At 43.8% G+C, this 15,806-nt stretch overlaps 1 protein-coding gene across 7 annotated transcripts in view; it reads right to left on the minus strand.

Moving 5' to 3' along the window:
• Window positions 1-6,453: 6,453 nt before the first annotated feature.
• The window catches only part of LOC129211520 (monocarboxylate transporter 2-like), a 50,202-nt gene continuing 40,849 nt past the window's right edge, over window positions 6,454-15,806 (minus strand). For all 7 annotated transcript variants that reach the window (XM_054838730.1, XM_054838732.1, XM_054838736.1 and 4 more), the window contains 2 exons: window positions 14,727-15,602; window positions 6,454-11,995 (listed from right to left, as the gene is read on the minus strand). In XM_054838730.1, coding sequence (XP_054694705.1) covers window positions 11,709-11,995; window positions 14,727-15,602 — 1,163 coding nt within the window. In that variant the 3' untranslated portion in view covers window positions 6,454-11,708. The remainder of the gene's footprint in view (window positions 11,996-14,726; window positions 15,603-15,806) is intronic.

The raw sequence follows: 15,806 nt of genomic DNA on the forward strand, positions 1-15,806 counted from the left end.
CCTTAATTAAAGAAGATATAATTAAGACTATTTCAAATTGATCCAGCACATTTCATTCAAGGATGCTTTGTGTATCACATCCTGCCCATCCCAAGCGTTTTTGATTCTGCCTGTACAGCAGCTAACACGCCATGATCTACTCCCCGGCCGGGCATCTGATAACAACAACTAATAATATTGTCACCAAAACCACAACCACTTCACGGAAAGACAGAAATACCTAATCAGCACATAACCATAACGTGGTGGGAAGGAGCCAAGCTGAAGGATATAGGAATTTATTGAAAGAGTGGGTTTGTTTTTAAGTGTCCAACACTGGTCTAATTCTCCTCCCACCAACAGCACGACTAAGATCCCCTTTCTTAGGTCAGTACAGTCCCTCTGATGTTCCACACATTTGAAAATTTCCGGAATTAGCACGTCTTAGGGCATCTCTCAGTCGGCACTGGAGCTCGGGCAGGGACAGTGGCTTGCACTGTGCTCCCATAGTCAATGTCCGTATTTTGGCTGGAGGAAGAGCTGTACTCCGCAGGTGTGCTTCCAGCCCAGGGAATCTTTTTTTTTCCTGTGCTGAAATCTCTCCTTTTTGGCAAAAGCAGGGCTGTCCCTTGCAGCAATGCCTCACTAGTGATGACTGCTTATGGGAAGAAAGAGACCTTGCTCCTGAAGAGAGGGGTGGCGAGTCCAAGTCCCATCCATCCCCGAGCCAGGGCAGGTCTCCATGCGATGCCTGTGTCCTGAAATTTCCTTAATGTCACTAATGAAAGGATTTACTACAGGGCTTTTTTTGGTTTTAATGTCACTTTGGTGCTGAAGGAAGGAAGGTGTGCAGGTCTTGCACAACATAGTAGTTCATGCCGTGAGTTGGTCAGGGCTGGGCTGGGTTGTCCTGGGAGGGCACTGCAAATAGTAATGCTTACGCCAGTATAAACTGGGAGCACAAACCTGTGCAGAGGAAGCTTCCCCAATTTTGGCACCTTTCCGGTAGCTCCTTGGAGAGCAGTTTGGGTTTTGGTGGGGCAGACACTTTCCCAGGCTCCTGCCATGGGGGCACTGTGAAAGGCAGGTATTCAGGGCTCATGCCCCAGCATTTCAAAAGCAACTCTGAATGCTTTTTGCTGGCTTCAGAGCCATTTTTTACCTTTTGCCACCAGCTGTCCCTCTCATGGCTCCGGCAGCCGGCACTGAAAGCATTTGTTGCGCTGTGATGAGGAGCTGTGTGACAGCCAACAGGCAATAAAAGTCCTGCAGCAACCCGCTGCCATCGGTACAGATCCTTAGGCTGATTCATGTCTCCCTCTCCAGCAGCACGGGCCTGACACATCCTGCTCTTTCTGGTGTTAAGGAGAAGCCAGTCAACAGCTTTGCACTTGGAGGAAGCAGCCTGTAGAGCTCTTGCTGAGCCTTGCCGAGGAATCCACCTCGCCTGGCCACACTTGCAACAAGCAGCCCTGGCTGCAGAGATGGCACTGCCAAGTGTCCATTTGGTGGGCTGTCCTGCACAAGCAGATGTAGAGGAACGGAGGAGTTTCCCTACTTCCATGCTGTCTGGGGCTCTTCCAGCCGAGGACTGATGTTTGCTATGCAGGGTTTCCTTCCCGCTTTGCAGTGCAGGCAGGACAGGCTGTGCTCCACCTTGAAGGGGGCATCAAAGGGAGTGGTGGCTCTTCTTCTTCTGCCCCCCCATCCATGTAAGGCTACAGTTCTCCCTCGTTTGGAGGTCACAGGGATAGAAGACACACTTAAAAGCCTTCTTACTTATTTATATACATATTTATATTGCTGCTTCAATAGCATTGAAGTATTCTTTGTTATGGGCTTCTGCTTTTCTAGTTTTCCAGCTCGTGTTAAAGTTATGATGTCATGACCTGCGTTTTAAAGTAAGGTCTCTGGGAAGTGCAGAACATGGTCTGTAGATAAGTGTATGAGTTCCTCTCAGCCTGACAGTACCAAGTTGTAGTGTGGAGACACTGGGAGGGCAGGAGCCACCAGCCCAGCTGAGTGTGGGACTCATGGATGTGCAGAAAAGCCACAGCTGGTGAAATGATAATGGCCAACAGACAAGGACCCAGGGACATCTGAGCAACCCCAGGATGCTTTTAAGTCACTAGGAAGACCTAGAAACAGCCTGCACACACATACATAGATTCTCTGTCATGTGCATATTGTATCTGATCTCTGTGTGCAATGTGTGCACAGATAAGTGTGTGTGCGGTGCACAGCATGCCCAGACACATCTGCACATCTGGATGTTCTGCACATTGGCCAGAGGTCTCTTTCCGACTGGGTGCTGGGGGCCTGGGCTTGTGGCTTAAAATGGCACTGGAGTAACAGCCATGAGCTGGTGCCGTTCATGTCCCTGGTGCTACCTCTAGCTGTCAACAGCTTTGTCCCCTTCTGCAAAGCCTCTCTGAACCGACACTCACATTTCTGTTCACATTGTGCAAAATGGGAGCACCTCCAGGAGTGAAGACCTACTGCTCTCATCCGTGTCCGCAAACTGCCTGTGTCCAGGGGAAAGCCCTGCTCAGCTCGTGTGCTCGCTGTCATTTCTCACAGGTAATGGCTCCTGCTAAATGAGCCCCCAAAAATTTCTCCAAACAGTGCTTAACTGCTTACATGCTTAGAAGTAAACCACATTTAGCTGCCTTTAACACTTTTCCATCTCTATTTTTATGCATTAAGATCAATTTCATGAACTTTCCTAGGTAAGATGATTGCCATCAGCAGGAAGAATGTAGTAAATTAATTATAGATGTATGTTAAATTACTTTCATTACCACCCTCAGTTCTGGGAGGGAATCGTGTGAGCAGGATGACTGATGAAACAGTGTTTTTACATATTCCCCCGGTAATGGAGATTTTTACTTGGCCGCCAGTGTTGTTTCTCAGTTCAGAGAAGCTGGAATTACACATTTCAGAAAATGGAGGTTCAGTCTGAAATTAACCTCCAAACGTTGCCAGACAACTGTGGCTAAGACAGACTTACTGGAATACAAGCTGTCTATTCAGGGTCTTCTGCTGGCATTCCTCAGTGATGTACAAAGGTGAACTTAGGGAGGATTCATCCTCTTTAAGATAAACACATCCGAATACAAGGGGGAGGGAGTCACTTGCATGTAGGTGTTGTTTCTACACGCTGTCAAAGACAGAATAGCTAAGACAAAAGTCAACATGTATGGAAAGTTATTTTCCATATTCACCTTATAACAACCTTGGTGCAGGGTATTTTCTAGGGATTAATGACCAGGTCGGTTTAATGGCTCTCTGCTGAACTTCAGGCTATCAACTTTTCACAGCCTATCATTAATCCCTGGAAAATATCTAAGTTCATGATAGATACGAGTGAAAAATAATACACTGTGTGAAGGTAAGTGTATTGCTAGTGTTTCATCATGCCCTGGCCCTAATTACTAACTTCAGATACACTTCAGAATACAAGTAAATTAGCTACAGCTTAGTTACACTGTAATTACAAAGCTGCTTCATTGGACTTCTATTTATATAGTGTGCAATTACTACCTTCTCTAGCTGAAAGCCAAAATCATGATATAAATGTCCCTCATGTTTCATACTGGAATGTACTGTACAACACTGTATTTTGGAGGATATCTGTAACAGGTAAGTCAGAGGACAAATATCTTCCGGGTAAGTGAATTCAGTATATCTCTAGCCACTGCATGCATGATCTGTTTAGTTAAAAAAAAAAATAGTTTGGCAATGGTTTGCTAACAAAAAGGAAAAGAAAAAAAGATAAACCCAAACAGTCAGGCTGTTTTCCAAAGCAGTGAGCTTAGTGAGAAGGACACCAGCCTTCTGGATGTTTGGGATTTTCTAAGCCAATCCATTGACAGAGGTCTCCAAATGGAGGTTTATCTTTGGAAAGGTGATGGTTCCTCCTTGTAGTTCTCTGTTTAAATAGCGTCATACAGATGACATGTTTGCACGCCATGCAGGAGAAGCCCCACATGGGTGTAGCTCACCCTTTGAGCAGCAGGGAGTTTTAGTTTCTGGTGTTAATTAATCAGCACAGTCATGTTTATTAACTTCTTGGATGAGACATGAAGACTCATTCATCTTCCCCATATCAACCCACTAGCAGTGTTATCTGACAGACTCCTGACAGACTTTCTGGAGATCCCATCATCTAATGAAGGAGCACGTGTGCTCAAAAATCTTTCCACATAAATACCCACAGTCTCAGTGTTAAATTGACTTTTGGGAGTAATGCTAAGAGATCTCAGAAGAATAAGTCCAAAGGAATAAGAAATATGAATCATCATACATCACGTCCCAGATCAGGAGCTGGGAACAAACTATAACATGGATTTTCCTTGCTGGAAGAGCAGAGAGGAGACCCCAGTCATGGAGAGCAAGTTGTGTTGCCTCCTCAGTCCCCAGCTGCAGTCTCGGGTTGGAAGTCAGGCTTGAAAGAAGCTCCCTTGTCACTTCACATTGTGACTGGCACCTGGCTGGGAGCAACCTCGCACCATCAAAGATGCTTTGAGGCTCTTTGCCACCAGATTTGAGTGACTCGCAGTCTTTTAACACATCAGTCCTGACATCACATCGCTGGGGAATGCAGCCCCTGTGTGCAAGGCTTGTGGATTTTCCCTCTGATCTGTTGGAGCGAGGTTGGGGTGTGGGTGTATGCATGTGCACACGAGGTAGGGACTACCTCGAAAGTCTGAAGCACATCAGAGAGATTTCCTTCCTCACTCTGCCGCTGTAGGAGCAGGCTGCTTTAGTTTCCATTAGACTTGTAGAAGTACCAAAAAAACCCCATAGTCTGCTGGGAGAATAATTAGACTTGGCAAGTTTGCTCAACAAGCACTTATTATACATAGTATTAACGGGTAATAGGTAGAGTCTGCGGTTGTTTCACTTAATAATGCATGGATCCTCCTAGATATCCTAAGGATCTCTCTCTGGAGTTGTGTTTTGTGATCAGATGGCATAACTAATGGCTGGGGCTGATTACATACTGATTAAAAACGACTTAAGAATTTCATCTGTCCAGGAAGGGAATGCCAAGCTCTGCAGTACAAGGGAAGTGCTTGTCCCTATTTCATTTCAGTTGTACCAGTTCATCTGTCGCTAGCAGCAAGCACTGAACGGCTTTGCTTTGCACATCAAAGGGAATTCAGGATACATAAGGAATCCGATGTGTCTGAGTTTAGTCAGAGTTAGACCTTGAAGCTGACGTCTTTGGTGAATGGGCATCCTCCCCTCCTCAGAAGCCAATGGCTTTGACTAGGAAAGCATAGAAGCACATTTGGTGCCTACCCAAAACATCAATGTTCCTGCAGAAGGTGGGAGTTTCTTCATGTGACACATTTCGGTGGGACACCTTTGCGCTGAGCAGACAGAAGTCTAAAAAACTCTGGAAAGCCTACAGGGAGCCAGTCCTTCTCTGTGTTTCTCTTCCCATGGATTTAGTCTGGTGTGAAAAATGACAAATTCATGGGCTGGGGACTTGGTAGGGAAAAATGGACCATTCGGAGATGATCGTGTTGGGATGATGGGCAGTACCAGCTGAGGTGTTTGCACCATTAGGATTGTCAGATAGTTTGAAGTACAGGGTTTGGCTCCTATGGGCAAAGTGCAGGACTCTGTCCTGTGCGTGCATTGAGGGACACCTCCATCCTTTCCAGCATGAGATACCTCTTAGCTGCCTTTGTAGCAATAGACATATTTCCTTCTTACCCTTCTTAAAATCTCCTGGGTAAGATGTAAAACTGAGCTGCATTCACCAAAAGGCTTTAAACTATATGCTGGGCTGCTGGAACTGCCTCTAGCCTTTTCCACAGCATTGGCTGGGAAACACTAATTCAGCTAAAAGCAAGCTTCTGGTGTGATTTTAATAAGCCTCTGAAGAGAGGGTCCTTTGCAGTGTTCAGTTTACAAAAGAAAGCTGATGGGGACAGCCATGGACACTTATGGCCAAATATCTGTCACTGAGCTACCTGTGAATTCAGAGAAATCAAAATGTAAATGCATTTTTTGAACACTGGGAGGGACTGTTATATTTAGAGCGTACAATCCTCAGTGCCTGTGCTAGACTCACCATGAGCTGCCTGGTCCCTGCTGCAAGAGGCATGGTGTTGCTCCTCCGAAGCTTTCCCCGCCTGGCTTGCACTGTAACAGGATTCTCAGGCTGTCCAGCAAAATTGCATCTTGAATTTCTGACTAAAATATGATCTACAGCTCTTTAATGACTTTGTAGTGTTTCAAAAATGTTGGAATAGGGGGAAAACATGCTTTTAAAAGTATAGGAACAGCATGCTATGACAGCCAAGGTCATTGTAAAGTTAGTGTGTCTGAATAAAGAGGTTTAAAAAGAGAAAAGAAAGGAAAGTCATTAGAGGAAGCATTTTCAGTCTAAATTCATCAATAATACTAAAGTTGAGGAGATGTAGAGTATGTTTCAGAAAGTAGTAACATATAAACATATAAACAAAATACTAAAAAAAGATTTATTTTTTTTTTTAATATCGTCCAAATGTATGCCTTTTTGGAGGGATAGGATGTATCATTTTCCCTTGCATAAATATCTTAACTGTTTGATTAATGGGCTAAGGGCTTGAGTGTCTCAAGCCATGTAGGACTGTGATTGTCTAAGCCTCTAGACACCCGCGCTGTTGAACATGTGGAGATTCGCCCTCCGCAGACACACCAAAGTTGTAGGCACAAATGTCATGGCAGGGTCAAACCTTGATAGGTGCTTGGCTCTGCAGGACAATGGGTTCTACGTTTTTAACAGGAATTATATGATGCCGTTACCTGTGATAGCAGGGTCTTGCCTGTGGTGACATAGAAGATCCCATTTAGCTATACGTGTTCATTTTTTTTGGTGTCAGAATGTAAAAGAGCCTCTCTTCAAATGCAAACCAAAGCACAGCAATACTTCAGTGAGTGCCAAAGCAGACGGCAAATCGAGTCTTCGTTTCTGAGCTGCACTGCCATTATGGGAGGCTCTGCTGACAGTTATGAATGTCACTCATCAAAACACCCTCACACAGTTCTGATAAGTCTAAATAGTCAATGTCACTGTCACTGCAGAGGGCACGAAAGTCGTCTTTTAAATTCATTCCTCAATGTAATCTGAATCCACCTGTATTGTCTACGAGGCATTTTCTGAACACACCCAAATAAATTTGGCATCAGCTGCCACAGGAACTGTCCTTCTGAATAATCTCTTGTGTTGTCTAAAATGATTGCATATTTCAAATATATAGGTTGGCACTTCATTTTTTTTTTGTTTGCTTGCTCGTTTTTAACACAGTTACCACCAAATTACCTCTACTCAGTCATGGTTCCAGACCTCTCTGGTCTTCTCGTGTTTTGCACAGTCTGGACGTGGTTCATTCTTTTTATTAAAAGGAAGCCAATTGCATTTTGCTCTATTGCTACACAAATTGGCAATGAACATCCTCCCCCTTTACTGCCATGAGCTCCTCTGTGTGCCGAATGTGGAGGACTGCCCAGAGCAGCGTAAACACACGCCGGTGATGGTTACAAACCTGAACACTGCAGCCTCCTGCGCTCGTTTAACAAGACAGCCTGGTTTTACACTCTGTTCCTTAAGTGCTGGGTACTGGCATCCTCTTGGCTATCACCTCACTGAAGAAGATTTTCATTAGCGGTATAAAATAAAAAGCACTAAAGCTCTTCGTGATGAAATCTACGGCTGACCTTGCAGAGCTGTGTCCACCAGCCTTGCTCGTCAGCCCTGCTCTCAGGCAGTCCGTGTTGCTCCTTTCCCAGGCCAAGGCAATGCTATGCGTGGTAAAGCAGCATCTGGCACAATGCGTGATGGCAGAAAATGTCCCCTTCTAGTAAGGTGGCACTCCACCATGTGGCACAGTCACTGCTTTATCATTGTGTTGAAAAGGGAGGTAGGAAAGTGTACAAATTTTGCCACTTCAGAATAAGTGTTGAAATACTCGCATTCCTCCTCAATGCCTTTCAATTTGGAGACCTAAAGATAGGGAGGGAAAAGGTGATAGGAACTATAAATAAGAAAGGAGTACATGGGAGATATCTAAATCCAGTCCATGGTACTTGTCACACCACCCCATCAAACTCCACTCGTGGCTCACCAAGCAGGACCAGGCTGCAGGGAGTGCGGTGTTGCTGCCTGGTCTGTTGGCTTCTTTTGTGGTTGTTGGGAATGATGGTTCAGCATCAAAGTCAGGCTCTTGTAGAAGTTCAAGCAATCCTGGAAACAATCGGTAATTGCTTCTAATAAGGTCACAAGCTAATGAAATATAAACCATGTCTAATAATTGCACTCCAGTGAAACTGTTAGTAATCATCCTTGCACATCTGATATCCCAGATATGCCCCATGTGCCTAGTACATATGTTTATGGTACAACACTCACACCTCTTGACTTTCCTACACAGGTGCTTTCCAGACTTAAGCATGCATGTAAATATGAATATTGTGTTCAATTTGCCACACAAATCACTAAATTAGATGCACAGGCAGCTTCTACTCCTTCACGAGAGCCTTCTCTAATGGATATTTCATATTGCGGCAGTCATTTTTAGTAACTAAAAACATTCTTCAGAAAATTTTAGACTTTTCCAGGCCTGGATTACAGCTTGAGCCTGCAAGGTGTTAAATTCACAGGATTTGATTCAGCAAAGCATTTCTAGGGCTACTAACATGCTTAAAATTAGAGAGTTATTTGGCATTGCTTTGCTGCATTGGTTAGTGAGATGTTGTGGTTTGAACCTACAGCGGGGACAGGAGGCCAGGTAGCAGAGAAGAGGCCGCCCACCCGCCTCTGACAACCAGCCATAATAGCCAAAATGGTATCAAAATAGTCTGGCTTCCTACGTGATGGAAACAGTGCCATAATCTTAAAATATCTGTTTCTGTGACAGGAGGCTTGAGTAGGTTAAATGAAGTAGCTGCTTAATGGTAGAAGACTTCTGAAGCCATAAAGAACTACTTATCCAATGTAGCATTTTTTGCCCTCAGGGACAGGTTAACAAAGGTGTACCTTTTCCAGAGGATTTTCATAGATAGCTGAGCAAAAAGCCTTTTTATTGAAAATGTTGCCTGTATTAACAAAGTTTTATGATCTAAAAAGCTTGCTTTGGGTTTCTGCTAGACCAAGAGCCTTAGCATCAGCTCCTGCAGTAAGGACAGCTGAGGATCTGGGTCATTGTTCCCAGAATTAATTGATACAACCTGGTGGGAACGTATGCAAATCATCTTGTCAGATCTTGCCAGGTCATTCTCAGCTGCTTTCAGACTCATTGTGAGCCCAGGCAAGTTGAGGTGCGAGTCAGACTAGCCCAGATCACTAAAAAATGTCAAAGAAACTGTGTGGCAAGGAGCTCCCGGTGGTGGTCCTGGAGTAAGAGGCTATGACCAAGAGTTGTACTACCACATACACGGAGCCAAGACTAGAACCCCTATGAGGATAAACTCCTTACTGAATAGAAAGGCAGCATCACCCTACAGATCACAAAGGGCAAATGTAAACTCATTTCATTTTTTTAAAAGAGTTTTATTAAGTATACTAAAGCTTCCAGGAGGCATACTGGAAAATGTTCAGGGCCTTCTATCAATGCCTTTTTTACTGAAATACCATAGATATATATTTTACAGAACTAAAGAATATTAAAACCACCACAACAAAAGCTTAAGTATATTGCATAGATTTTGTTTTTCAGAGAAAATGCAAGATACTACACAAGGATAAAATTTAAGTCCTATTGAAGTTAATGGCCAAAGACCATTACTCTTTAGTGGAACAAAAGATTTTGCAGAAAAAGTTTTGTACAAGAAGATCTGAGTGATCTAAATCTAAGAGTATAGTGTATTTATGAAAGTATTTTTACAAGCTGTTCATCATAGTGTGTACCAAAATGATAATTAAATACAGTTCTTCAGTGACAAAGTCATGAAAAAAGACTTTATCTGATCACATAAGGTTGCCACTGAAGCAAAGAAAGAGGAGACCTAGCCTACAGACTGGTGTTAGCTTCGGATTTGGGTGATCTACCTCAAAAGTCACTTGAAGCTAAATCTACAAAAGGCTGATGATTCAACTGCATGATGCCATGCTCAGCATCCTTGCTCTTGGGCAACAGCTGCTTATTGTAAAATACATCAGTGCTTGCTGTCAGAGTCCAGATCTTCTTAGCTCAAAATTATCACCACCGGATAAGAGGCTGCTACGTGGCCTGAGCTCCAGCTCTGCATCACTGACCTGGGGAAACTTTATTTAATGCAACAGGATGGCACGAGGCCACCAGGTATTGCAGTGCTAGCAATAGGGAGTTGCCTAACCCAGCCCAAACAAGGTGGGGGGGCCCCTCTGTTTGGATTCCCTCCAGCATGGATGCAACCTAACCAGGTCAAAAAAATATGGCACAAGGTCGCAGCTCTAAGACAGTGTTTAAAATCATTAATCCTGAGTCGTATGAAGCACAAAGTAAGCAGGCTGCACTGCAGAGAGGGCTGTGGTTTAATGCATGGCCATCCATGGTATTTCCTATTTTCTAGCAGGGGGATGCCTGTGCTCAGCAGGGAGGCTTTCAGCTCCCCTCCTCAGCTGCCGATGTTTTCCTTCAAGTAGGTGGCCAAGGCACCCAACTCAGGGCAGTGGATCCCGCTTCAGGTCTGGCGTGCCTAAGCTTTATTCACTGATGCAATGATGCCCATAGCTCCTCTGTGCTTCAGTTCTTCATTTGTACAATTAATTAATAGTAACAACGCTCACTGTCTCACCAGGGTGTTGTAAAGAAAAAGCATGCTGAAAACAGTAAGGCACTCAGATATTGGGTAATAAGGGCTATGTAACCTCCTAGGGAAAATTTTAAAGAATTTGTACTGTTCAAATGTAGATCAAAGTTGAAGCCCTTGAAGACTAGATTTCTGCCCCACACAGACAAAGGACGTGCAAGGACTCCTGCAGCATGTCAGCCTTGTGCTGGCCCCCTGCGTAACATCACCTTTCTCAAGGCATTTTGCTAAATGCAGAGGTCCCTGAGAAAGTCCCTGATCAAGCCATGATGAGCCACCCCACGGTTAGTTCCTTCCTAGCATGCTCCGGCCAGAAGGACAGGCTGCCTTGCTGCCGCTTCACGCACAGGCATGTACTGCCCTTGTTCTGTCCAAGCCGCTCTCTCATGTTGTATTTAAGAGAAGTGTAAGGTCTATTTTACATTTCCATGAGACAGAGGTGCAAGTCACAGTGCAGCTGCCAGTGGAAGGCAGCACCAAATCCCTGGGATGATTCTGACGCTGCAGTCAAAGAGTCAAAGAGTTTTGACCACATGGTGAGAAGATCCAGCCACCACAGTACTCAATGCAAAGCCTGTTCAGGCTGCTGGAAGGGCTCTGCATTGACTCCGATGGCCACCGGCCTTTTCACTGAGTAGAACTGTAGTACAGGGAATAAAAGTGGGGTGTCAGTTACACCCTTGCTCAGCCACTCTGGGAAATGGGAAATAGCCAAAGAAAAATGTTGCAGGACTTTTGGTATGCAGATGAATACTGCACTGTGTCCCAGCACTTTATAAGAAACTAGACTTCTTTCTGGTGTAGTCTTCTCCTACAACAAAGAGGATGCACATGGCAGAGCATAGAGCAAAATTTAAAAATCTAATGTGATTTCACAGCTGGTGTTCACTTAAGCAACCCAGAAGTATTTTCCCGTTCAGCCCATGAGAACAGGTTTAAACTTAATTTGTGCCATTCACTTCCTTCTTTAGTCCTTCTTGTTCCTCTCTCAAAGGTTCCAGCTCGGGTCCATCCTGTGCAGTTTCTTTGTTCCAGTTATTTCTGCCTTCATTTTCTGTCCTTACAGATTTAGGATCCTCTTCTTTTGCCTTTCTTTCCTTCTCCTCCTTGGCAAGCATACGATAATTATAATAATTCATGATGAACAGGAAGGTTCCTGCCAGGACCATCACAGCTCCACATTTAATGAACATATATTTATAGTCCCCAAAGGTATCGATAAGAGTTCCTGTAAAACATATATTAAAAAAAAAAAAAACAGAGATGAAGGCAAGAATACTGTGTTTTCAAATCCTACATACAAAGGGACACCCTTGTGGCTTTAGGATAAAATAAGATGTTCTCTGATCTCTTCCACAAATACTCTGATCACATGTGTTCCACTATATAGCCTGTGGGTAGGTAACATTTTTATAGGTAATACTACCGATAATTTGTACAGTTAAGTAGAAGGGGACAGAGAACCTACATTGCAAAATCTGGACTTTTTAGGTACATCTATTTTTTTCATGCAGAAACTAAGTCCTCTGATCACAGAGTCTGTAGACAGTCTTTCCGTTGACTCCAGTGATCAGCTACAAGGATGTCCATTTGACTTTGTAGTCCTCAGGCTGCCAACAAAAGCGTCAGCTTTCAGGATGACCTTTGTGAGATGGCACCTGGCCACTGGGTCTCGTCTCAGACTCTTGACAAAGACCCTCCAATTTATTCCACCATGGGTCATTCACCAGCAGTAGAGGGGACTCAGCTTTTGGTCACAGCTGCCCTTTCTGCATTTATACTCGTGATCTAAAGATGAAAGGGCACTGCGTGGAACTGGAAAACATTAGTTCCAGGGAAAGCAAAGATGATGCTGTCAATGTCAGATAATTTCAATGCCAAGACAAATGTGACAGGTTCCTCTAAAAGGTTAATGCCTCTGCTACGGAGTTACAGAGTAATTGAAGGGAGGCGGCTTAATTGAAATGTCAGTGTTCTCCATTATGTCAAAATGTAATGCAAATCTTATTGGGATTATGATCTTGAGCATTAATTCCCATTTACTGGTGCAACACAGACCAGTCTTAACATCCCAAATCCTAATTAAAGTAAGACCCACTCCTAACCTGGACTTCACAGTACAGATAGTCCTCCTTGAAACTGGCCCATCATCCATTTGCTCTGTGACTTTTTGGAATATGTTCTCCTCCTTAAACAAAGGGACCTTTAATTACTTTCTGACTGACCCCTGATGTTGAAAAGCTGATGATTAATTATCCCGCAGCATTACACTAACAAGGGATTTTATGGCCACCAAATAGATTTCTTGATCACAAAAATAATAGTTTTTAACTGGTTTTGGTCAATGGTTCTTCCTGAATCATTCCTAGATGTCTTGGTACACCATTTTCAATGCACTGTGTTTTTTGTGTTACTGGTGAAACATCAACCAAATGCTAATTGAAGCAATTTTTCCTTTTCTGCTAATCAGGATGACCTAGAGGTCTCCTAAATGGGTTTCAATGAGAGTTTTAATGAGTAGAGTATTGGAAAATTCAACAGTAGGATAGTCTTGCCTCTTTTCCTTTGAGAATAAGATAAAGTCATAAAACACACTGGGAACAATTTACTTAGTTCATCAAAGCAGAACCCTGCAGTAGGTTATTAAAATGCCAAAGAACCAATAAATTTGCTGCTTATTAAAATGGTGGGGAAAACCCTACAAAACTAATATTACTGATTATTACATAGAACTGTTTTAGCCTCATTAGCAGTCCCTGGTCATTAACTTAATCTTCCACACAGAAAATTACATAATTCAGAAAACGGTCATTTTGAAATTGTATTTTCTTTTGTTTGTCATTAATTAAATAATGAATCTCTAAGACAGCAAGAGGATACAGCTGCTTCTGTCACACTGTATGAGCTACATGGTAATAGGAGGAATTAAATGGCTCTGCAAGACGTGTTCTACAGAGTATTAGCCAGATCTCAGTTTTGAATCCAGGAAATGGGTTTAAACTGCCTTCTTTCTATCTGTGCTGTCTTACAGCACACACAACCTAATTAAACATTTTAGCATAAAGGTGACCAGTTTCCGAACCCGTTATTCAAGCTTGCATGCAGGTGAAATGCAAATTGCAGGACAGGGCACATAGAAAGGATGGTATCTATACACTGAGAGGATGTCACCTATAAAGTCATTTAGTTCATAGCCAGCTCAGATTTGATAAGGACTTTATTTGAGCCAAATGCCAGGTTCAAATATAGTGTCTTCTAGACATGGTGTGTTCCTTGTAGAAAAGGAAGGGAGCACGTGCTATAGAGGGAAAGAAACGGAGGCTGTTAAAATCACAGGAGATCACTGCTCCCACTTATCTTCAGATGACTGTAAGCCCCGCTGCAGGTTCAATATTGTCAGCATGGACCTTTGAGGGTCTCTGCCTTTTGATATTTCAAACCATGCCATCCAAAATAAACCCTTTTTTAATATTCGGAACAGCCTTAAATCTATCAGATGCACTAAGATGACTGAAATCCATAAGTGGAAGTACTCAGAGTCTTAGAGACAAGTAGCAAGGCTTAGGTTTGAGTCAACAAGAGGATTTTGTAGAACTGTTGTGTTTTAAATTGTGGTGGACTCCAGCCTCTTGCAACAGGAGGAGTCTCCAGGAGGAGTCATCTGAAGTGCAAGGTTCTTGGCGTTGCAGAAGTCTCACTCTGCAAGTTCAGGTCAAGTGTCTGAAGGGATCAGGGACTAAAAGATTACTCTCCAAACTGTTGACTTCAACTGGAGGACTACACAGAAAGGAGTAAAGAGGAAATACCTAGGACCTGCCTTCCCTGACCAATTATTAGTGGAGAAACAGTGGGTGGGAAACAGAGAAAACACATTTACAATCACTTCTTACAAACTGCGCTTGCAAGAGTCTAACTGTAAGTGACAACACAGTGGAAGCAGAGGAAGAAAATACACTCACCTCCAATAGGTGGTCCCAGCAATATCGTGCAACACTCCGCAATGGTGACCAGGCCAACAGCGCTTGTGAACCGGGCAGCTCCCACGAGGTCCATGAGTGTTTCAAAGAGCATGGCACAAACCATGCCAAAGGCCAAACCGAAAAAGACAGAGTAAACGACGAGCCCCGTGTAGCCAGAAGCCAGTGGGCACAGAAGGTGGCAGGCGCCATTGAAAGCTATGGAGAAGCTGAAAAAGTATTGAATCCGTGGCCTCACCCATTTGCTGTTTGCAATGATGCCAGTGGTAGGTCGGGCAATCATATCCACGATAGCAAGGATAGAAAGGAGGAAAGCAGCTGAATATTCATCAATGCCGATGTGCTTTGCATAGGGTGCCAGAAAAACAATGGGGGCAAAAAACCCCAGGAACATGAGCACGTTTCCGATCAGGTAAATCAAGAACCCTCTGTGCTTAAAGAGGGAAAAATCGAGGTACTGATTGATTTTTTCACAACAGTCCTTTCCTTCTTCCTCTTCCATTTTGGTCTCCATGGGGACATCCGTGGGACTACTCATTTCCATGGCATCCTTAGTGACCTCTTCTTTCAGAGCATCCTTCCCTTCCTGAGTCGCCTGTGTTTTGACCGATGCTCTGGCTGCCCCAATGGGTCTGAAGAGAGCTCCTGCCACGCAGCAGTTTAATAAAATTGCCCCAAGAATTAAAAAGCTGCCTCTCCAGCCAAAATTGTCAAAAAGGAACTGGTTGAGAGGAGCCAGGGTACAAAGCATCACGGGGCTCCCCGCCATAGCAAGGCCATTTGCAATGGGTCTTCTCTTTAAAAAGTATTTCCCTATGATTATCACTGATGGCTGGAGGTTGAGAGCAAGGCCAAATCCTGGAACAGAGAAAAATAGTTGAGATAGATACACAAAGGAAGACTTGAGACCCGTTTATCCTCACTCAGCTCATTGTTTAAGGCAAATTCGTGGACAATTGGTCCACTGGATGCAAACTTTGCTTAAGATATCCCTGAGCTTCTGGCTGCCACATTTGGGTCACCAGACCCCAGACCACTTTTAGTCAGAGAACGCCCCTTCCT

Source organism: Grus americana, chromosome 11 (genome assembly GCF_028858705.1).
Source record: "Grus americana isolate bGruAme1 chromosome 11, bGruAme1.mat, whole genome shotgun sequence".
Taxonomy (NCBI): domain Eukaryota; kingdom Metazoa; phylum Chordata; class Aves; order Gruiformes; family Gruidae; genus Grus; species Grus americana.